Below are 22,937 nucleotides of genomic sequence, written 5' to 3'. Positions count from 1 at the left end.
GTTTCAACTGGGCGGAAAGCACCCCAGCTGGTCTGTGGGTGCTCTGAATGTGAATAAGTCACCAGAGTCCCAGTTGATAAGAACCTCATAACTTGTGGCAGCAGAAGCCTCAACCCCTCACTGTGATGTCCACCAGAGTTCTTCACCCAAGTACCTTCAGGTAGCAATCTCGCTGCTCCTCACCAAAATCGCTGTCTTCATCTTCCTCATCACTTCTCCAGGACAAAGGTTCAGGAAGCTTCTTGTCCCACTGCTGCTCAGCAAGACCAGGACTGACATCTTCCTGATCATCTTGCTGTGCCAAGGAGATGACCAGCGGTGAACAGACAGCACAGGCTCACAGACACCCGCCCGGCTGCACCCACACCCAGCAGTCCTCTTTCACCCACTCGCCTCCTCTGCTCTGCCCAGCCATTCACGATATCAACCCACTGCCCCCTCCAAACTCAAAACCACTCCGGAGACAGCAGGGGAAGAAGGACGGAAAGAAAGAGTGAGGGCGAGAGCTACCGGACAGATCAAATAAAATACCCTTCCCTCTCCTCAGTTGGGATCTATTCTCCCAGGCCATTCCCTCTGTACTAAAGCTGCCAAAATTAAAACAAAATCTCAAAAAAATTAAAAAAAAAGTGCATGTGTGCAAGTTACAAGCACACAGATATACAGAAGATCTGATCTGGAATGCAGACTTCTGGATGTCATGGAATTAAGTCAAGGTATATTTTATGCAACACCAGTTACACGAAAGGAACCCAATATTAAACAGTCCCCAAAGACACTTATTCTCCCTCTTCTTATTTTTCTCTTCATCTCACCTGGACTTGACTATATATCAAATGGACTCTGGTTAAAGTGGCTGCTGGAACAGGTAATGAAGAGCAAGAAACTAAATAACTGCAAGCAAAGGCAAGCTCGCCCTCTCACCTCCGCCACTGTGAGGATGCCATACTGGATGAACCTGCCTACTGTTTCATGGCAAATCTGGTAAAACGTCTGGCAGGGCTGAAAAGAAAAGGCATTTCAATGTAAATGTCCTTGTCTTACACTTTTTTTTTTAAAGACAGAAAACAGCATACAAGGTTGCTGCCCAGTACTTCCGCGGGCACGCCTCACTCCATTGGGCATAAGACTCCACTAAGACTTACGACACCCACCCTCTTGAAGAGCGCATGTCGTGGACAAAGTCTGAGAAGAGACCTTGTTACCTGACTGGCAGAGCACAGATGCAGCACCACCTGCAGAGGGGGCTCCTGGGCTGTCTCTCCAGTGGAGCAAGGCCTCAAAAGGGCTTCTTGTCAGGCCCCTACACCTGTCTTTCCCTTTATAAGACACTTTCTCTGCAAAAGCTATCTTACAGTAAATGCTGAACATAAAGGTGGTGTATGAGGAAACACAATATGTATTCAAATAACTCAAAAAAGGCCCAAGCAAAAGACAAGGTCAATCTTGAGAGCCTTATCTACCCTATCCCCTCCCATCCTGCCCCCAAGATTCATGCAAAACAGATTCCCCCACAGGGCCGCAAACGTAACATGTACAAAGAACACTGTGGAGGAGGGCTGTATCATAATACCTGTGCTCATAAATGTCCCGGGGCACATTCATATAAGTGGAAAAGAACAGACTTTAAAATAAAACATGAATTCTATTTGTTGATGATTTTGAGGAAAAAAATCTCTCTACTGCTTCGTATGTGTGCCTCATTATAAATGTCCAGAACTTTAAATATAACATAGATGCTCATTAGTTCCACTGGGCCTTAGTTTCCCCATTTGTAAAGGAGAAGGGTTGAGCGGATGAGTTTTAAGACTGTTTCTGACTCTTATCTTCTACAGTTCTATCACTAACAAGTGGGCATGTTAATTATTTACAAACCCCTGACCCAGTGCCTTGAGCAGTGGATCTGAGTAATGGAGGACGCTCACCCATCTGTCCTATCACACCTCACAGTGCACGAAGGGTTCAGTAGAGCAATGACCCCAAAAGCACACCAAGACAGTAACAACATGATGGTGTGGTGGTCACTGAGACCCAGGAGCAGGATATAAAGCTTCAATAATGGACCAAAAATTCTCTAAGAGGAAAGCATGTTATAATTTCATGAAGATGCTCAAGAAAAAGAGAACAGGCAACTCTACAGGGTCTTCACTTACGAGAGAGATGGTGCCTTCATTGGAGAGCAGATAGCACAGGCTGGCGGCCTTGCGCACCAGCTGCTCCTGGCTGACCAAGTTGGGAGACACAGGCCCTCCTGGGCCCCTCTTCTTCAGAACTGCGTAAAGGCTGCAGGCTGGTAAAGGAAAAGCATCAATGACGCTGGCAGCCTGAGATCTCCAAGGAAAGCTTCGACTGGCTCAGATTAGTTGGATTACCTTGACAGATTACTCATACATCAAAAAAAATATCTGCATTCACTGGAGAAATTTAATAAACCTCTTTAGAATTTACTTCTCATGATTCCACGTGATCCCAACCCGATCACGTCGTCTTCCAAAGCTTCCATCCCCTCTGCCCTCTGTCTCCTCTGTTCCCTCCACTCACTTCACTGCCATGTATTCTTACCTCACTTAGGTTTTCAGCTCCTGGATAGCAAGACATCTGACCTCTCCTCCTTAGTAAAACATGTAATACTATGCATACAGTAATTCAGTTACTACTTGTTGACTAATAAGTGTAAAAATAAACTATAAACGGTGAAATAGCAGATAACATTTTTATTTGAAAACCGAAACTATAGCAACACATTCCCTCAAACAAGGGGCTATCGTCCAAACCGAAGTAGACACCGCCATGTGCTTTCGGCCATTTTATTTGCCATGAAAATATTTCAGGGCCCGACATACCTATGATGGCCTCCATGATAAAAACGTGCAGCACACCATTGCTGTAGAAGTTGAGCTCAAAGACGGACGGGACAGTTGTGCTGGGAGTAATAAAAAACTCATCGTTCCTGTTGGTGTGGGTGATTGTGATGCAGTTTCCTAGCAGCTGTATGGCGTGCATGACTACATCTTCTGAATTTCCTGAGAAACCCAGGTCAAAATCACGAGCCAGGACCTCTTCCTTCATCACAAAGAAGTCCTCCACCAACGTGGAGAGGTCAATTCCCTAGAGAAACAGACAGAAGTGGTATCATGAGAGCAGAGAGCCTGTTTCCCAAAAGATGGAGAGACCGTTTCAAGGATTCTTTTTCTTGCCTTGGCTTTCCTGCAGTTCGCCGTCGGCACATACAGAAAAAGGGCCAAAACACCATGTAAAGAAAGTCAGGATACTGGTTAAAAAGCTGTCCCCCAGGAATGTCAAGATACTCCATGTCCCAAGAATTCTCTAGTCACAACACGTGACGTGAGCACGTAAGATCACAAAAGGAAGAAGCCACCATCTGAAAGAAGTACTTATTTTTTTAGCAAGAATTTCCCTCATTCTAAATATTTATCTGACAAATATTTATTTGGTATCTATATTCTGACACTATGTTTGGTGTTGAGAACATGACTGCGAGAAAGACAGACAGACACACACACACACACTCTTTCCCATCACGGGGCTTAGACAAGTGCATCGTGGAAGGCAGAACGCAGGTCCTGAATACAAATCAAATGGCTTGGAAATCATTAGCTGTCAGAATACTTTCTGCACGTCGATGAGATACACCTTATTCATGTTAACTATATTACTCAAAGAATGTCTTACTATCATATAAAACAGTCTCTGAGGTTTCTGTCATGTAGATTCCTTCCTCCATCAGGCTGTAAGCACCTGTGGGCAGAGCCCTTAGCTTATCTTACTGTTTATTTCACAGGACTAGCTGGAAGGGGGCCAAACCTATCCGTGGACAAGTATTTGAAGAGCGGACAAAGCATTTTCATGCTTCCTACTGAACTCCAGGTGACACCGCAGACATACCTGCCTGTGTCTGTAGAGGAGCAGGCAGGCCACGATGTGTGTTGACATAATGGCACAGGACTTGCTAGCGGCTGGAAGGCAAACACAAATCTTTAGTTGCACTTTTTTTGTAATATAGCTGAAACTTAGTACCTAAATCTTAATCAGGAGTATTTAAAACTATAAAAGTCCTCTGCCACATTTCCTATAACTGATTTACCAAAGGGAAGTTACAACATTATACTGTACTCTGGGCCAATGGAACCTCATTAGAGATGATTATTCATCATATAAAAGAATTCGGTCTAAGACAGGTCCCCCTCAATGCAGACCAACGGAAGTTCGTTACTCAATGACGAACAGCCATCTTTATGGAAATACCAAGACCCAAAGTATGAGCCTGGCTAGGAGCTCTGCAGGATATCCTACTTTTGTGTTTCTTGCCTTGTTCCTGGCCTCGGTCTACTGTAACTACAACTCTGCTTCATTCCTCTTGCAGGTGTTCACCATGGCACTACAAGGGGGGTGGGCGGGGGTGGTAATTTAAAGTCAGAAATCTGGGCTCAAATCCTAACTTCTACACTAATTTCATGACTTGGGGGAACTCTTACATTCTTAAGCCTCAGTTTCCCTCTCATAAAATGAGCATTCCACCTAGTCCACTGGGCTCTGTGAGCACAAAATGACTGATCCGGCACAGGACCTATAGGAACAGGTGCTCAATATACTTTAATTTCCTCTTTTCAACCTGGCCCAGAGGCAGGTCAGAGGCAGGAAGGAAGGGGACAGAAATACACTTGAGAATGACTATAGTCCATAACTCAATATTTTAAATTTGTAGAATATGATACAAATCAAATATGAGAACATCTATGGAATAATCTAAAATAAGACACCACTTGTGGGTTTTCTGAGTTGACAATGAACTCATGAAGACTCCATTCACAATTTATGTTGTCTCCAGTGTTTAAGAAACAAAAAAGTACCCAGTACCATATATATTTGGCCTTTAAAAAAGAGTATCTAAAAGTTTTTTTTAGTTAAGTATTTGTGTTATAAATGGAAAACAGCACAATATAAAACAGTAAAAAATATTTTTATAGACTAGACAGCAACACATCTGGTTATTTGGGTAGTGGGTTTCATCTTTATTTTCCGACTTTTCGACGTTTAAGGATGTATTATTTTTAGCCACCAGAATTTAAGCAAGGGGGAGACACAATCAGATGTGCTCAAGAAAGACTACCCCCGCCCAGCGTAAAGCAGAACTAGCAGCAGCTAGAGCGGAAGGAGCGAGAGAGGTGAGGAAGCCTCCACGCTGGGGTCGGCAGGAAGTGCTGAGAGTCTGACCTGGCAGGGAGCAGGCACGGGGAATGGTGAGGAGATCCGGCCTGGCTGACGCGCCAGGTGCCCTGCTGTGGCTGCTTCTCGCTCTTAAAGCAGCCTCTACTACACGACACAACGCTGCAATCTGGCACTTAAGGACGGCTAATTCTGCGTGTCACTCACTCCACTCTGAGTCGCTCCCACCTGCATTATTTGTGTACAGCTATCCCACTGAGAGGAGCACTACCTCTTTAAGTACAGAGCAATTATTCAATTTGCATTTCCCACAGCTAAAACAAAACTTTACACATACTAGCCACAAACTACTCGCCAAATAAAAATGATCGTGGGGTCACAGGGGAAAGGGACATGCAACTATACACCTAGATGCTGGACCACAAGTTAGTTCAAAGAGACTAATTCATGAGCAAAGGAAGGAACAAATCATGTTGGCAATTTTTTAAAATTCCTAAGCACTACCACATGAGTACCTACTACTTATCAGGCACTGTGTGAAGTGTTTCACTCAGTTACCTCAAATCCTCTCTGCACCACCTTCTCTCTAATAACTTACCTATCACTCTGTGCATTAGCACTAGAACCGGAAGTGGAATCTAAGTTCGTCCTGCACCATGCCCAATCTGAACTTTGGAATTAAAGAGTAGAATTCTACTTACTGAAGAGAATGTGCTCAGCCAGATCTGCAATCAGCCTTCTTCGGAAGGACTCATCTGTTGCGTTTCTGGACTCGTTAATGGACCTGTCTGTACCTTCATCAGCAGCATCACTGGGTCTAAAAAAGTTTTGTTTTTTTCCTTTTTTTAATTAGACTTCTATAACCCACTCTTTTATAAAGCAAACTACATGGGCTTAAGATACAAATGTATTAGATACTTTAAATTTCAACATATTCTAAATTTAAGCCACAAATAGATTATTTCTATGGGTTGCTTCACTCCACAATATACCGTATTATGTTTAATGCACTCTCTTGACCAAAACATGTTATTTAATTATGGCTAACCAGTCTGTTGGTACATCACTTCCAGAACTCACTGGCAGAAACAATGCATAAAGCAAGATGCCTCACTTTAAAACATTTTCAAAAATTTGATACTTGAACATATATTAAAGGAAGGGCTTAGTATTCTATTTCTCTAAGTGACAATTTGATTTGAATTCTGGAAAATTCACCGAGGAAAACTCTTTAATATGTTGCATGAATGTACAATATGCATAACCTAAGCTACTATCAAAAGAACATTTCAAACATCCAAAAATATAAATCAAATAAGAACTCTTACATGATTCACAAAATCAAAAAGATTTTATGATGAAAATAATCAAAACCCTTCAAACTAATGTGGAAACATATCATTTCAAGATCCTTTATCGGATCAAGAGAAAAGTTACTCGAGTGAGGAAGTAAAAACAAGAACATGAATGCCCTTACTAAAGGCAACCAATTTTTCCATGTGATATAAGAAATAATAGATATTTGATAGGTAGTATAAAAAAATTTCCATGAATCTTACCTTGAAGGAAGTATAGCTGGTAACAATGCTTGCTCCAGAGAAAGTGGAGCAGAAACAGGTTTCTGACTTTGACTTTCTAAATATTCCTGGAAAAATAAAATAAAATACAATCATTTATTCCCACTGTCTCACCTCCATAAACATATATAAAATATAATTTCATCTTCAAAAAGTAAACAGGGAGTTGTTAATAAAATGAGCCATACTACGTAGCACGAGAAATACTTTCTGTATCCTAAACTATCTTCAGAAGTGCAGAATGACTCATAGAATGTTGTTAGGCAAGAAATCTAAGAACTGAAGCTCCAAAAAACAAGATGATGCTTAAGCAAAATCATTTAAAAATTAAGGTCGAAATTTAACTTTTCTTCTATCTTCATGAAATTATTTTGCATTCCCAATATTAAGTGATAACTGATCAACCATATCTTCTAAAGGAAATCTGACGACCTGAAGGTCACGTTATATTGAAAAGAACATCAGTTCAAAAGCAAATCATGAACAAGAGAAGCTGTGCAATATTACCAACAAGAACAACAAGAAAGTAGTAAGAAATGATGAAGTCCCTAAAAGTCAAAAGCACTTAAGGCTAGAAAACATCTAGCATGTAGCAGTTAGACTCTTTTAAAGTAAAACCAAAAAGTGGAACAGAAGGAGAAGCAGGACCTCTCTGCACCTTATCTTTAGGTTCCCAACTCTCCATCCTTCTCTTTCTCCTTTACCAATTTGAAAATCTTAAGAATTTAAAACTACAGGACCTCAGGGACCCACCAGCCCCAGGATTCTCCATGAGGATGGCACTATTCCTCTGAATATGTGGGTATTAGACTCCACTCAGTAGAACAGAGCATCAGCCTAGACTATCAGTGTTACCCAGCTGTGAGACATGTTTTGAGAAATTTCTCTTAAAAGCAACTTTAAAACGTAATATAAAATACGGATATATGGGAGGGGGCGGGGGGTGAAGGGGAAACTGAGACGAAGCGAGAGAGTAGCACAGACATATATATACTACCAACTGTAAAATAGTCAGTGGGAAGTTGTTGTATAACAAAGGGAGTCCAGCTTGAGGATGGAAGATGCCTTGGAGGACTGGGGCAGGGAGGGTGGGGGGGACTCGAGGGGGGGGGGTCGGGGAAGGGAGGGAGTACGGGGATGTGTGTATGGAAACAGATGATTGAACCTGGTGTACCCCCCAAAAAATAAAAAATAAAAAATAAAAAATAAAATAAAAAAAATAAGGATATAGATAAAGCAACATGCAAAATTCTCATGAATTTTAAAAAATAGCAATAAATTTTGAGACTGATATCTCCTGAAGATAGATTTCGTCTCCTTTGTCACCAGGCACATTTCGGTGGAAAAATTTAGGAGACACTATTCTTGTCAGAGTCCCTGTTCTATAAGAGAAGAAAGTGAGGCCCCAACTCACATGGAGAGGAGGTATCAGAGGCCGGACTAGAGCCCATATCTTCTGACACTGAGCTACACCAACGCTTCAACACAGCTTCGTTTCAACAGACACTCACCTTTAAGGAAAATGGTTGTGCAAAATCCACTCTGACACATCCATAGTTTTTTCGTAACATTCTGATAACGCCTCTTGCTACGCTCCAGAGGCTCTCATTCTTCTTGGGTTTTCCCTAATTTGCAATTTTGAAAGAATAGCATGGTAAGAAATAAAACTAACAAATATGCAAACATTGTTTTCAAAGAATAAAGTTTATTAATTTTTTTAAGGAAACCAAAGGTTTGTCTAGAAAAAGATAATAACTAATGAAGAAGGAAGATAAGCATTCATTGACTGAGACCTGTCAGAAAACATTTAGCACTCAAAGATGCTAAAAGATCTAATCACATCACTGGGGAGGTAATTTGGCCAATGAAAAAGCAAACACTTAACACGACTTCATTTAGTTCATTGTTTACATCATTCACAAACGACATAATAAATAACATAATAATAAAATGATAAAATTGACATAATAGCCTGAAAAACTGTTTTGCAGTTTTCAGATACAAATAAGATGTCAAAGAGACCACCTTATTGGGGTCTGATGATCACGATGGTCCGAATATGTAATATTAGGCAACCAAATGCCAAACTCAGCCCCCCAGAGGCCTTTGGGCCGATTATTCATTTAGTAAGCATTTCCTGAATATTTAACATGCATAAGGCACAGTGACAACTGTATAATGGACACGGGACTCAGATATGACATCACGAGACCCGGTCAGGGTGAGTGGAACATATGTTTACAATGGACACAGGCAACACAAGGAGGGGTCTCACAAGAGAAACGCAGATAATAATCCAGGTCTATCACTTTATTTTAAAAGCCTCCAATTATTAAGAGTCCTTGAGCTTCTGATATGTTTTAGGCAGTAAGCTTGTAACAAGTACCACGGCCAAGACTTCCACACTAAATAAGAACAAAACTAAATTCCACTGGAACTTCCACACTACTGGGAGGAATGGTAAGTTGGTAAAATCATTTTGGAAAACTGTTAGGGCAGCATCTACAAAGCTGAACATACGTATACTTTATGATCCACCGATCCCACTCCTAGGTACATACCAACAAAATGTACACATATGGTCATCAAGAGAAATGTACAAGAACGATAACAGCCGAAACCAGGAAACCAAACTTTTTTTTCAACAGTAGAAGAGACAAATTGTATATTCATACACTGCAATACTATACAGCTGTGACAAATTCAAACTATCTGCAACAACAAACAGCTGTTGCTTAAGCAAAGGAAACCAGAGACAAAAAGTCCACACACTACATTATTCCATTTGTATAATGTTCAAAAATAGGCAAACTAACCTATTCTGTAAGTCAAGATAAGTGGTTACCCTTGAGGGGAGAGCAATGAGAGGGATAAGGGGGTTTCTAGGGTCCCTGGCCTGGGTGCTGCTTACATAGGTGTGTTCACTTTGTGCTAATTCAAGCTACACGTAATTACTTCAATAAAAAATTCACAAAAAAAATTACTGCCTCATCTCAAATTAATTTGTAGCTGCTCTGCCAACATGATCCCACCAGTTCTTCGGGTTTAACTTAAACTCTACAAATAAGCTATAAGCCCTGGGGAGATCGAGCCACACATACCCCCCACCCAGGCAGAGATGGCAACTCAGTACCAAGTATTTTATTTTCCGACCCCATGACCAAGGCTGGCACTGATTAATCTAATCACGTCACTTCTTCCAAGTGCCGGAAAGCACCACATTAGCACCACCCATCAGGCTGCCATAGGAGATGAAAGTCCACCCTACCATGTTTCCTACACTGTTATAAAATTCGAGAGTATTAAAAATGTTCTTAATTAATTCTAAAAGCACTATCTAAAAGCCAAAGACTGGAAAAGCAAAGACGACTTTTGTGCATGTGGTCTTCTTACCAGCTGTTCACCATTGTAATGACCCTCAATAATACGATCGTAGGAGATCCCCACAGGTATTATCAAGATATCCGGGATGGTATTGGTAGATAGAGTATCTACCACAACTGACAAAAGTCCTGCCCGAGCACAGGAGATTTTTCCACTCCTAGAGCGTGTGCCTTCCAGAAAAATCTCCAAGAACTGCTGCTGCTGAAGTAGTTCAACTATATGCTGGAATATAAGGAGAAAGTAAAACATGAACTCATGAACTCAAGGTCACCCAACTTGGAATAAGTTCAGCAAAGTTAAGTCTTAAAAAAAAACAAAAATAAAAACAAAACCAAAAAACCCTATAGCTTCACTACTGACAAAATATTTTACTCACACAAATGATAGCAAAAGAGTTTCTCCAATGTTTTATTTTAGTGATAAAAAGTAATCATCAAACCCATTCCCAAGCAATAATCATTGAAATAATTACTCAGACAACTGGTTTTTAAAAATCTCAATCAAGTCTCTTTGTCTTCTACTGTGACAGTTACCATAACGACTTCAAAGATAATTAGAGATCACACATACCCCGTGGAGCAAGGCTCTATAGAGGACATCTTTCCGTCCATCTGGCGTCTCATCCAGCCTCCGTCGTATGAAAAAGCCCCCAAGCTTATGGATCAAGGTACTATAAATTTAAGAACGCATTAATTTTTTAAAAAGAAAAAATGTAAAAAGAGTACTCAAATTCCAAGTTATTTGAAATGTGTCATTTGAATATAAACCCCACGTGTTGTTTGAGCTGCTGATTGTGAAAATGTGGACATTTTTCCAGTTTCCATATGATTGATGTGTTTCAGTCATTTACATTATTCATTAGCCTTCAGAATATCACTGTGTATAATGAAGCTCTGTTACACCCGTTCTAAACCAAAAGGAGTTTACATGATACATTACCCCACAAAGGTGCTGGTATAGATTTTAAGAGGATTATAAAATACTGCTAAATTTTACCAATTAAAAAAAAAAAGAACATTATGGGGAAAAAATACTGCTATATTTTAAAACCCTGCCCTGGATCTCGAGACACTGACCTTTAGAAATCCCCAAATTTTCCTATGGCACAGTTACTACGAGATGAATGTAATGTTACAAAAGCTCCTTTGGGGAAAGTTTCTCAAATAAGTATTTCAGAGAGCATCCCAGTGAGGCAAGGATGACTTTATCAAACTGGAACCAAGCATAACATCCTCCCAAAACATGAAACAAAAACTTGTTTCATTTACACATACATAGAATAAAACAATTCTCACAGCCCCATGTCTCTGTAACACTGATGAATGATTTTGATATGAAGTTGAAATTTTCCAATACTTAAGTCAACCTTTCCAAACTCAGAGCCTCCTCCTATTCTGTTCAAATAGCATATTAATATAAATATTAATACACAGTTTTGGCATTTTCTAAAGCCAGTATAAAGAGGCCACAGTAAGGTATCTTCAAAACTTAATGTCACTCTTTGAAAGTAAAACTCTACAGAATAAATTCTTAATGAGATGAACCATCCACAAAAATAACCCATCTTGAAAAGTGGTTTGTGAAGGTACAGACTGGCATGTAACAAAAGAATACTACAAACAAATAGCCCAGGTTATCTAGAGTCTGTTATGTCTGAAGGAATGAGAAGCTGAGCAACGAGTGGCACTGAGGTCATGAAAAGGGAAGCTGGATTATGAGAAATTATCAGTGTTTATTAAGCACTTCCCAGAGACCTATCTTGGAAACCAATCCAACCTGGAGGGAATGAGTACATGAGTTGTTCTGATTACAGAACAGGCAAACTATTATGGGGCAAGCTTTCTCTAGAGCCCAGATGGAAGAGTCCTCTTCACACTAAGTCTACACCTAAGCACCTTTCTGATAACTTTCTAATTCGACTTTTCAGGTTCCCTGACACTGGGAAGAGGTACCCACGAGAGACAACACAGATATTCTGATACCTGGGAACGCATGTCAGCCCTGTAGGGTCACATCATGCTGGATTAGAGCTAGTTGTTTGTCTACATTCTCCATTATTTTATGAGCTATCTGAAAGTGAGGACTACGTATCTTGTTCACCCTTGTCTAGAGCACATTCGGGTAAGTGTCGGCTGATGGCGTGAACGAACGGCTTCTCTTCAGTCATTCACATGAGTGAGATTAGCTACAGAACTCTGAGCTAAGAGGTCAGGAAGGAGCTCCCTGGACTGTGAGGCTGAGGATCAGCCTTCGTGGCACGCAAAGCAGTGCGTGCCCCCTTGTGAGGCCCTGTCTGCACAACCTGCCCGCCTGCTTCCCTTCCAGTCATTCTCCACATCCATCCTCCTCTTGCTCTCTACCGCTGAGAGCTGCCCTTAGAGACGCTTTGTGCTTTGAAGTTTGAAACTAAATACTCTTCAAATCTATTACCTCTTCTCCAAGAGCACTATTATACTTTTATTCAAGGCTTCATTATCTTTTGTCTGAACTATTGCAAAAGAGTCAGAATTGATCTAACTCCCTCTAATCCAGAGTGACTTTTCAAAATGCAAATCTGAACACATCATTTCTCAAGTATGGGATATACTCTAAACTCTTGGCTTAGAAATTGTTTTGACCTCTCACTACCTATGCAGTCACCACCGCCAGCCTCTGACCCCGCCAATGCACCCTACATTCTAACCATAGAGTCTAAGAATGGTCTGCTATTTCATGACCATATCATGCTTTTAAATCTCTCTGCTTTTTCACATACTATTTCCTCTGAATGGAATGCACTGCATTCCCCTGGTAACCAGAAAATATACCTTTCATGTTATACAGTAATTATTATGTTTCTAGTTCTACTAAATTATGAGATCAGAGTAACAGGTATGGTTCTTTCTTACCTTTATACCATCACCACCTGTCCACCACCACCCTGACCCCACCTCCCTACTGCCGAATCAGATATAGTAATTTGCTATCTTATCTTTCTAACTGTCTTTTATACATTTGATAAATACTGCTGATAAGTTTAGCTATTCACAGTTCACCAAATATCCCATATAAAACACAGAAATAATGATGATAGTCTTTTTTACTGTGTGTACTTTTTTTTTCATTGGAGTATAGTTGCTTTACAATGTTGTGTTAGTTTCTACTGTAGAGCAAAGTGAATCAGCCATAAATATACATATATCCCCTCTTCCTTGGACTTCCTTCCCATTTAGGTCACCACAGAGCATTGAGTAGAGTTCCCTGTGCTATCCAGTCGGCTCTCATTAGTTATCTATTTTATACACAGTAGTGTATATATGTCAATCCCAATCTCCCAAACCATCCCACCCTCCCTCCTCTCTTGGTATCCATACATTTGTTTTCTATGTCTGTATCTCTGTTTTTGCTTTGCAAATAAGTTCAAATGTTTATAGTCTTAATGCTTTTTTGTTCTTTATATGCATTACTTTTATAATAAAAATAAAAAAGCTAATGTCCTCATTATAATAAAATGTATCTAAAGGTATAATAAAAAAATTTTAATTCCAAATATAATCTTCATACCTTAACTTTCAAAATAAGCTGATCTTACCTGAAGATGGGGATGTTGAGATTATTGCCTGAAGCAATGTATGGCGCTTTGATGTTATGGCAGAAAAGAATGAAAGTGAGCAGGAGATAGTCAATGTGTGATCTATGAACTGGTAGAAATATAAGTGGCAAATTCGTCTAGCAAAAGGAAAAACACCAAATTTAAAATTCAAATGAAAAGTTCAATTACAGTTTGCAACTTCACATTTAGTTACAGTCAATTCAAACACTAGCTAATTAATGACTCATTTTTTAAAAACATTTTTTAGTAATAAGAACTTCTTTCAATTTAATATTATCTAGCTAAAAACAACTGCAACAACAAAAAAGAATCAGGGAAGGAGGAGACCAATCAAGAGCTCAAGTTAACTCTACTATATATCTTCTGAGAGGAAGCCCTAACCATATAAAAAGAACGTAGGTTTTGGGACTTCCCAGGTGGCACAGTGGTTAAGAATCTGCCTGCCAATGCTGGGTACACGGGTTCAATGCCTGCACCAAGAAGAGCCCACATGCCTCAGAGCAACTAAGCCCATGTGCCACAACTATTGAGCCTGTGCTTTAGAGCCGGTGAGCCACAACTATTGAGCCCGTGTGCCACAGCTACTGAAGCCCACGTACCTAGAGCTCGTGCTCTACAGCAAGAGAAGCCACAGCAATGAGTAGCCCCTGCTTGCCGCAACTAGACAAAGCCCATGTGCAGCAACGAAGACCCAACAAAGCCAATAAATTAATTAATTAAAAAAAGAAAAAAACATAGGTTTTGGACACAGGCTTGGTTTGGTTTGAAATCCCGGGCAAGTGACTTACTGGCTGTAACTTGGGACAATTTCTTAATTTCTATGTGCTTTTATTTCCTTGTTTATAAAATAAGGACTGTTCTACCTGATTTTCAGAGTTATTGCAAGGTAACTTATAGAAGGAATCCTGCATATTGCTGGTAGGTCCTCATTTACCCCACTTATTCTCCCCAAATACATAGCTACTCTAGTTATCTCACATGGGGGAAATCTTGCAAATGTGTGGGAACGCACAGCAGTATACAAGAAAATATTTCCAAAAGAATTCCAAAATCACTCTGCAAATGTGGAGAAAATAGAATGATAGATTCACATAATTCTTGCCTCAGTTGCAGCTTTAACCATCTCAAGTTGACCCTTGTGAATCTGAATATTCCAAAAGAAGCTGTTGAACAGTTTTAGCATCACCCATCCAGTCAGTCTGAAAGGAAGTTAAAAAAATTTTGAATGTATATACATATATTTATACATATAAACATATATAGTTGACACTTGTCTTCTTAAAGTTTTGAACTTACAACCTGAGAGTGATTGTAACTGATTTCATGTTATGAGCATGTGTGCGTGTATGTGTGTGTATGTGTACATCTGAATTGTGGACTTAATTAACTGACTTTACATATATACTACTTGCAGAAGCATCCATTTATTATGTACTAAAATCTTACATTTCACTCTAATTGCACACTTTATACTTCAGAATCTAATGATCAAGCAAATATTTAGGTGAACATAGTACTCACTCTACTGCATATAAATCACTCCCTCAAAGACATGGGCATATGCAGATTCACCAAGAAAAAAAGAGAGAGGGCCCAAATAAATAAAATCAGAAATGAAAAAGGAGAAGTTACAACCAACACTACAGAAATACAAAGGATCATAAAAGATTACTACAAACAAGTATATGCAAATAGACAACCTAGAGGAAATGGACAAATTCCTAGAAATGTACACTCTCCCAAGACTGAACCAGAAAGAAATATAAAATATGAACAGACCAATGACCAGTAATGAAAGTGAGCTAGTAATAAAAAACAAACAAAAAACAATGAAAAAAGAAACAAAAAAACCTCCAGCAAACAAAAGTCCAGGACCAGATGGCTTCACAGGTGAATTCTACCAAACATGTGAACATTTGGAGAAGAATTAACACATATCCTTCTCAAACCATTCCAAAAAATTGCAGAGGAAGGAACACTTCTGCATTCTGCTCATCCTATGAGGCCAGCATCACAATGATATCAAAACCAAAGACATCACAAAAGAAGAAAATCACAGGCCAGTATCACTGAAGAACATAGATGCAAAAATTCTCAACAAAATATTAGCAAACTAAATTCAACAATACAGTACATTAAAAGCATCATACACCTTGATCAAGCAGAATTTATCCCAGGATGCAAGGATGGTTCAATATCTGCAAATCAATCAATGTGATACATCATATTAACAACTTGAAGAATAAAAATCATATAATCATCTCAACAGATGCAAAAATAAACTCTTGACAAAACCTAACATCCATTTATGATAAAAACTCTCAACAAAGTGAATATAGAGGGAACATACCTAAATATAAGAAAGGCCATAAATGACAAGCCCATGGCTAACATCAGACTCAATGATGAAAAGCTGAAAGCATTTCCTCTAAGATCACGAACATGACAAGGATGGATGCCCTTTCTTGCCACTTTTATTTGACACAGTATTGAAAGTCCTAGCCACAGCAATCAGACAAGAAAAAGAAATAAAAGGAATCCAAAGTGGAAAGGAATACATGAAATTATCACTGTATGCAGATGATGATACAATACTTAGAAAATCCTGGGACTTCCCTGGTGGTGCAGTGGTTAAGAATCCACCTACCAATGCAGAGGACATGGGTTTGAGCCATGGTCCAGAAAGATCCCACATGCTGTGGAACAACTAAGCCCATGTGCCACAACTACTGAGCCTGCACTCTAGAGCCCGTGAGCCACAGCTACTAAGCCCACGTGCTGCAATTATTGAAGCCCACACACCTAGAGCCCATGCTCCACAACAAAAGAAGCCACTACAATGAGAAAACCACGCACCACAACAAAGATTAGCCCCCACTCACCACAACTAGAAAAAGCCTGTGCGCAGCAACAAAGACCCAATGCAGCCAAAAATTAATTGATTAATTAAAAAGAAAAAAGAAAATCCTAAAGACGCCACCAGAAAATTACTTGAACTCATAATGAATTTGGTAAAGTTGCAGGATACAAAATTAATATATAGAAATCAGATGCATTTCCATACACTAACAACAAACTATCTGAAGGGAAATTACGAAAACAATCTCATTTACAAATGCATCAAAAAGAATAAAATATCTAGGAATAAAATATCTAGGAATAAATCTAATTAGGTAAAACACCTGTACTTGGAAAAATGTAAGACTCATGAAAGAAATTAAAGATGACACAAGCAGATGGAAAGATATACTGTGTTCACGGATTAGAAGAATTAATATTGTTAAAAACGACCATATATCTAAGGCAATCTACAGATTTAAAGTAATCCCCATCAAAATACCAATGGCATTTTTCACTGAACTAGAATAAATAATTCTAAAATTTATACAGAAACACAAATACCCAAAACAATCTTAAGAAGAACAAAGGTGGAGGTGTCATGCTCCCTGATTTCAAGTTATCCTACAAAGCTACAGTAATCAAGACAACATGTACTGGCACAAAAACAGACACACAGATCAATGGAACAGAGAACCCAGAAAGGAACCCAAAATTATATGGGCAATTAATCTATGACAATGGAGGCAAGAATATACAATGGGGAAAAGAGTCTCTGTAATAAATGGTGCTGGGAAAACTGGACAGCTACTTGCAGAAGAAAAAAAAAAATCAAACTGCACTACTCTCTCACACCATGCATGAAAATAAATTCAAAATGGATTAAAGACTTAAATCTAAGACCTGAAACCATAAAACTTCTAAAAGAAAACAGGCAATATACACTTTGATATCAGTCAGTAATATTTTTTTGGATATGTCTACTCAGGTAAGGGAAACAAAAGCAAAAATAAACAAATGGGATTACATCAAATTAAAAAGTTTTTTCAGAGTGAAGAAACTATCAACAAAATAAAAAGGCCACCTACTGAAAGGGAGAAGGTATTTGCAAAGGATATACCTGATAAGGGGTTAATACCAAAAACACACAAAAAACTCAACATCAAAAAAACAAACAATCCAATTACAAAATGGGCAGAGGATCTGAATAGACATTTTCCCAAAGAAGACATACAGATGGCCAACAGGCACACGAAAAGATGCTCAACATCACAAATCACTGGGGGAACACAAATCAAAACCACACCCCTGTCAGAATGGCTATTATCAAAAAGACAGCATATAGTAAGTGTTGGGGAGAATGCAGAGAAAGGGAATGTAAATTGGTGCAGCCACTACAGAAAACAATACGGAGATTCCTAAAAAATTAAAAACAGAACTACCATATAGTCTAGCAATTTCACTCCTGGGTACTTATATGAGGAAAATGAAAACATTAATTAGAAGCCATATATGCACCCCTATGTTCATTGCATCATTATTTATAATAGCTAAGATATGGAAGCAGCCTAAGTGCCCATCAATAGAAAAATGGATAAAGATGTGGTATGTACACACATACACCCAAAAACACACAATGGAATATTCCTCAGCCATAAAAAAGAATGAAATTTTTCCATCTGTGACCTACATGGATGGACTTAGAGGACATTATGCTAAGTGAAAAAAGACAGAGAAAGACAAATACTGTATGATTTCACTTATGTATGTCATCTAAAAATCAAAACTACAAACATAAAACAGAGTTATAGATACAGAAAAAAACAGGTGGTTGCTAGAGGAAAGGCAGGTGGGAATGTAAGAAATAGGTGAGGGAGATTTAAAGGTACAAACTTCAGTTGTGAAATAAATGAGTCACAAGTATGAAATGTACAGTGAGAAGAATATAGTCAATAACTATGTAATATCTTTGTATGTTGACAGATCAGGACTAAACTTCTAGTGGTGATCATTTTGAAATATATAGAAATATTGAATCACTGTCATATAACAGGAACTGACATAGTGTTGTAGATCAATTATACTTCCAAAACAAACAAACTCAGAAAAAGAGATCAGATTTGTGGTTACCAGAAGTGGTAGGAAGAGGAGCAATTGGATGAAGGCAGTCAAAAGATACAAACTTCCACTTACAAGATGAATAAGTACTGAGGATGTAATGCACAACACAATAAATATAATTAACACTGCTGTATGTCATACATGAAAATTGCTGAGAGCAAATCCTAAGGGTTCTCATCACTAGGAAAAAAATTTTCATTCTATGTCTTTAATTTTGTATCTATATGAGATGATGACTGTTCAGTTCAGTAAACGCATGGAGGTAATCATTTCATGATGTATGTGAGTCAAATCCTTACGTCGTATACCTTCAACTTATACACTGCTATATGTCAGTTATATCTCAATAAAACTGAAAGAAAACAAAAAGACATGGGCATGTGAAACCGAGCTCACAACTAGTCTGGAAGATGTCAAAGATTAAGGGACCTTGAAGACCCCCAAGTGCTACTTCTCATGAAAGTTAAATAAGAATACAAAGAGGAGCTGGTTTTTAACATCAGAATATGTTAAAGTCTCTTTTGGACCAAGAGCATCGTGCTAGGAGAGGGAAGTCCAATGGTTCGTCCTGTCTCCTCAAAACAGGATGACTCGTTCAAAGTTTTTTTGCTTTTTGCCTTTTAATACCTGATCACTGCTGGTGAAACAGTGGCAACCATTTCTTGAAGGATCTTTCTGGCTTTCTTTTTCACTTTATGGATGGCTTTTGATTGCTGCTGAGCAGAACCATCAGGGTTTAATTCAGCAGCCACTTCTGCAATTACCTCTTGTACTCTGGTTTCAAAATGGAAAGACAGACAATGTAACTGGCTCTATGCTACATTCTGTATTATTTTCTAAACTACAGATACAAATCACAAAATATACTTTCTCTTTTAAATGTGATATCACAAGAGAATAAGCTCAAGTTAGAAGTGCTATCTTTGGCTGTCTGTTAGATCTTAAGGATATTATATTCATAAATCAATGAATCCCTTAGGAAGCTGGAAGGCAGATTTAAAAATTTAATTCAAATTCACTGGGTAACAACTATGTGAAATTGAACGTTCCAGGTACACTGTGAAGGAAAAAGTTACACTCTTTAGACTCTGGCAGAAAGGAAGAAAAGGAAGATTATCCCTTTAGGCATATAATTCAGAGGTATCCCAAGTCCACTGCCAAAGTAATGTGTGATTTTTCTTTTGAAGACCAAACTTATTATTCATTTACATTGTGGCTCTATTAGTGGGACTATCTGTAAAACTCTCTAGGAGGGATCAAAGGAGGACATAAATATTTACAAGTGTTTTCCACATCAAACCAGTAATTTTAAAAATGCACTGCTCTAGATTTAAACAGCACAGACCAGTAAGCAGTAAGGTAAAAGGAAAGATTTAATCTAGTCTTGTAAATCTTCCACGTGATTTAGGGAAGAACACATGAGGTTTAAACCTCCTTAAATCACTTCTAACATCCTAGTTATTAGTCAAAATATCTGGATGGAATGAAACATACTTGAGGGGCTCTACCTAGAAAATAAAATATATAATAATCCAAGAGAGTTTCAAATAATTGTTTTTTTCTCCCACTGTTGCTGATTTTAGACTAGAGTACAGCAGAACTCCACAGAGCCCTATCATTCGTTACTACAAAAGACCAATTCCTCATGACATGCACCATCCCTAAGTCTATTCCTTGAATAGCATTTATTTCAATGTGACCAGGAATGTTTTCACAAGCAGTTCATGAAATTATTACATCCCCATTATCACCTATTCACTCGTTTATTCAGTAAATTATAAGAGTACCTATTACGTGCCATTACTGTTCAGCCCTTAACAACCATACCATTGGGCATGCATTTCTAAGCATCTTTCAAACCATCCTGGTCTCCAGCTTCCCAAATCCAGGTAGGTGTCTAACATGGTCCACAACAATGAGGGGGAAGAGAGACCAACCTTCACTCAAACTCCCACAGTCTAATGGCTACACTTCATAACGATTACCTCACTCCATTTGAGTTCAAGTCAGTCTCTCCCATTTTTAAGCATAATCTTCTGAGGGAAAGGATAGTCACCTTATCCTCTTAAAATTTCTAATAGTGACTTTCTAATACAAGAATTTGTGCCTGGATGCTTAACAATTATTTGACAGAAATATCAAACTCACTTCTCTTCTAGCTATAAAATAGGAAATGCATTGTCCCAAACGTTCATATTACAGAACACTTAACAGAGAACTCTGGAAATACGTGCATATCTGAACTCTAACTCGCCTTTCATAAATTAGAAGCCCATTCAATTATTAATGCATAAAACAAGATTGCTATTCCCACAAGGCACCAAAACCATGTGTTTTCTTGCCTTGCTTTCTTCTGGAGCTTGAACATTTAACACCTGGAAACACAAACACCTCTCGAGACAGAGTCCCAAAGAAACTAAAGGTTAATAAAGGAAATTACTTTCCCACTCGCACCACCCATCCCTACCTTTCCCCTTTACAACAGCGTCCCACCCTTACCTACTGCTGTTCAGTACATTTTCAGTCACATTGGTGGCAAACAGGCCTTTATGGACATCTCGCTCTTGAACAAAAAGCACGTAAGAAAGACGTCTTGCCAACCATCCTCGGTGCCTGCAATGTGAAAACAATTTAGCAGAGAAGTACTCTAGGAATACGTAAAGCAAGTTGCTTAAATTACAGTGGTTCCCCTCCTGTAAAAACAAATCCTCAGTTCATCTATTTCAGAGATTTAGGGTTCTCCTATAGCAAATTCTCCTTAGTAAGTAGTTCAGGATGCTATGCAGACAGTTTTATTTCTAATTTCTTTCATGTATTCTCAGTTAAAACTTAAACTTGGAATTTATGTATTAATGCTTGAATAGTGTTATTTTGCAAAGTAATAATCCAAATATAAAAACAAAAGAAATAAAAGCATCTTACTTTATTAATACCATTTTAAAAACCAAATACGTTGAATGCTTTGTATACAAGCTATATAGCTTATAGCTATAGCTATATCTATGAGCTATAAAAAATCATTTGGGAGTCTTTTCCTACCATGAAGGGCTAATTTTTTTGTTGTCATTACAGTAATTCCTCTAAGGTGATCATGGACTCTCAAATTGAACTGACGAAGCTGATCGGTTGAGAGAAGTCAAGGCTAACTAGACAATGGTCTGAGTATTCGTACTCTGGGCTTACAAAGCCAGAAGTTCTTACTGTTTTGGGAGGTTTTGGGGGGGTTTTTGGTTGGGTTTTTTTTTTTTTGTTTTTTTTTGCTTTTTTAAAAAACACATTCAACATCCTTAAGGAACAGGACATGTTCCCACCAGCAACAGTGGCTATGTGCTATTTGGATGGGAGTTAAGGACAGGGATCTCAGAATAAGAATGCTACCGACTTTCATTATGTGATGATTTCAAACCATTTGTAATGATAATATAATATCTCATTATAATTTCCTGCATAATGATATTCATATAGACAGTAGAAAACTTTGATTATAATTTAATTCTGAAAAGACCCAAAACTCCTCAATTGAGGAAAAGTAATCTGAGGAAGAACTGTTTATGAATCACATGTTCCTTCATCTCTCCTTCCTGACATTCTTTTTCTTCCTCCTTTCCTTTGTCTCATTTCTCTGAAAACTTGGCCCAATGTGTTGTTTAATTCTAAACTCTTCCATCAGTGAACATTTTAAAAATTATTACTGGAATGTACAAAGTCCAAACTCTTGATGAAATCCCTTTACAACTGACTGAAAGCGGGTGTGTGTGTGTGGCGGGGGGGGGGGTGTGTGTGTGTAAAAATGCTTAGGCTTTGCTTCATGCAACACACGGAAGAGCTAAACAGCCAACTCACCTGCACAGGTAGCTTATTAAACTGAACAGCTCCATAGTGCCTGGTCAATACAACATATGCTAAAAAGTGTTTGTGTGTGTGTGTGTGTGTGTGTGTGTATCATACGCTTTTTTTTCTTAACTGCCTCCAACTGAGTACAACAAATGAATTCCTCAGCTTTGTATGTAAAAATATCCACTTATATAAAGAAGAAACTCAATGGGATGCTTTTGCTTAGGATCCTAACCATGTCAACCAAAGGGAAAAGAAATTTCTCCTCTTTCCTTTACACTTGAGAGCAAGAGAGAGAATACAAGAGGGAGAGAGGCCAAAAGAGAGAGAGAAGGAAGGGTAGCGTGGAAATTGGAAAAAAATACATCCCTTGACTTTAGTTCTATTAAAAAAAAAAACTTTAA

General features: G+C 38.6%; 1 protein-coding gene across 8 annotated transcripts in view; it reads right to left on the bottom strand.

Moving 5' to 3' along the window:
* The window catches only part of GPAM (glycerol-3-phosphate acyltransferase, mitochondrial), a 63,494-nt gene that overhangs the window by 7,273 nt on the left and 33,284 nt on the right, over window positions 1-22,937 (bottom strand). For 6 of the 8 annotated variants that reach the window (XR_009053832.1, XM_057735803.1, XM_057735802.1 and 3 more), the window contains 14 exons: window positions 21,199-21,312; window positions 19,327-19,473; window positions 14,843-14,939; window positions 13,720-13,856; window positions 10,719-10,818; window positions 10,158-10,370; window positions 8,276-8,389; window positions 6,747-6,832; window positions 5,889-6,004; window positions 3,907-3,977; window positions 2,844-3,108; window positions 2,154-2,290; window positions 925-1,002; window positions 155-295 (listed from right to left, as the gene is read on the bottom strand). Coding sequence is in view for 6 of the 8 variants with exons in the window: in XM_057735803.1 (XP_057591786.1) it covers window positions 155-295; window positions 925-1,002; window positions 2,154-2,290; window positions 2,844-3,108; window positions 3,907-3,977; window positions 5,889-6,004; window positions 6,747-6,832; window positions 8,276-8,389; window positions 10,158-10,370; window positions 10,719-10,818; window positions 13,720-13,856; window positions 14,843-14,939; window positions 19,327-19,473; window positions 21,199-21,312 (1,816 nt within the window). In the remaining 2 variants the exon portion in view is untranslated. The remainder of the gene's footprint in view (window positions 1-154; window positions 296-924; window positions 1,003-2,153; window positions 2,291-2,843; window positions 3,109-3,906; window positions 3,978-5,888; window positions 6,005-6,746; window positions 6,833-8,275; window positions 8,390-10,157; window positions 10,371-10,718; window positions 10,819-13,719; window positions 13,857-14,842; window positions 14,940-19,326; window positions 19,474-21,198; window positions 21,313-22,937) is intronic. The other 2 variants (XR_009053831.1, XM_057735806.1) reach the window with 1 other exon arrangement.

This window comes from Hippopotamus amphibius, chromosome 5, assembly GCF_030028045.1.
Source record: "Hippopotamus amphibius kiboko isolate mHipAmp2 chromosome 5, mHipAmp2.hap2, whole genome shotgun sequence".
In the NCBI taxonomy this organism is placed as follows: Eukaryota; Metazoa; Chordata; class Mammalia; order Artiodactyla; family Hippopotamidae; genus Hippopotamus; species Hippopotamus amphibius.
This window is presented reverse-complemented; position numbering and strand designations above follow the sequence as displayed.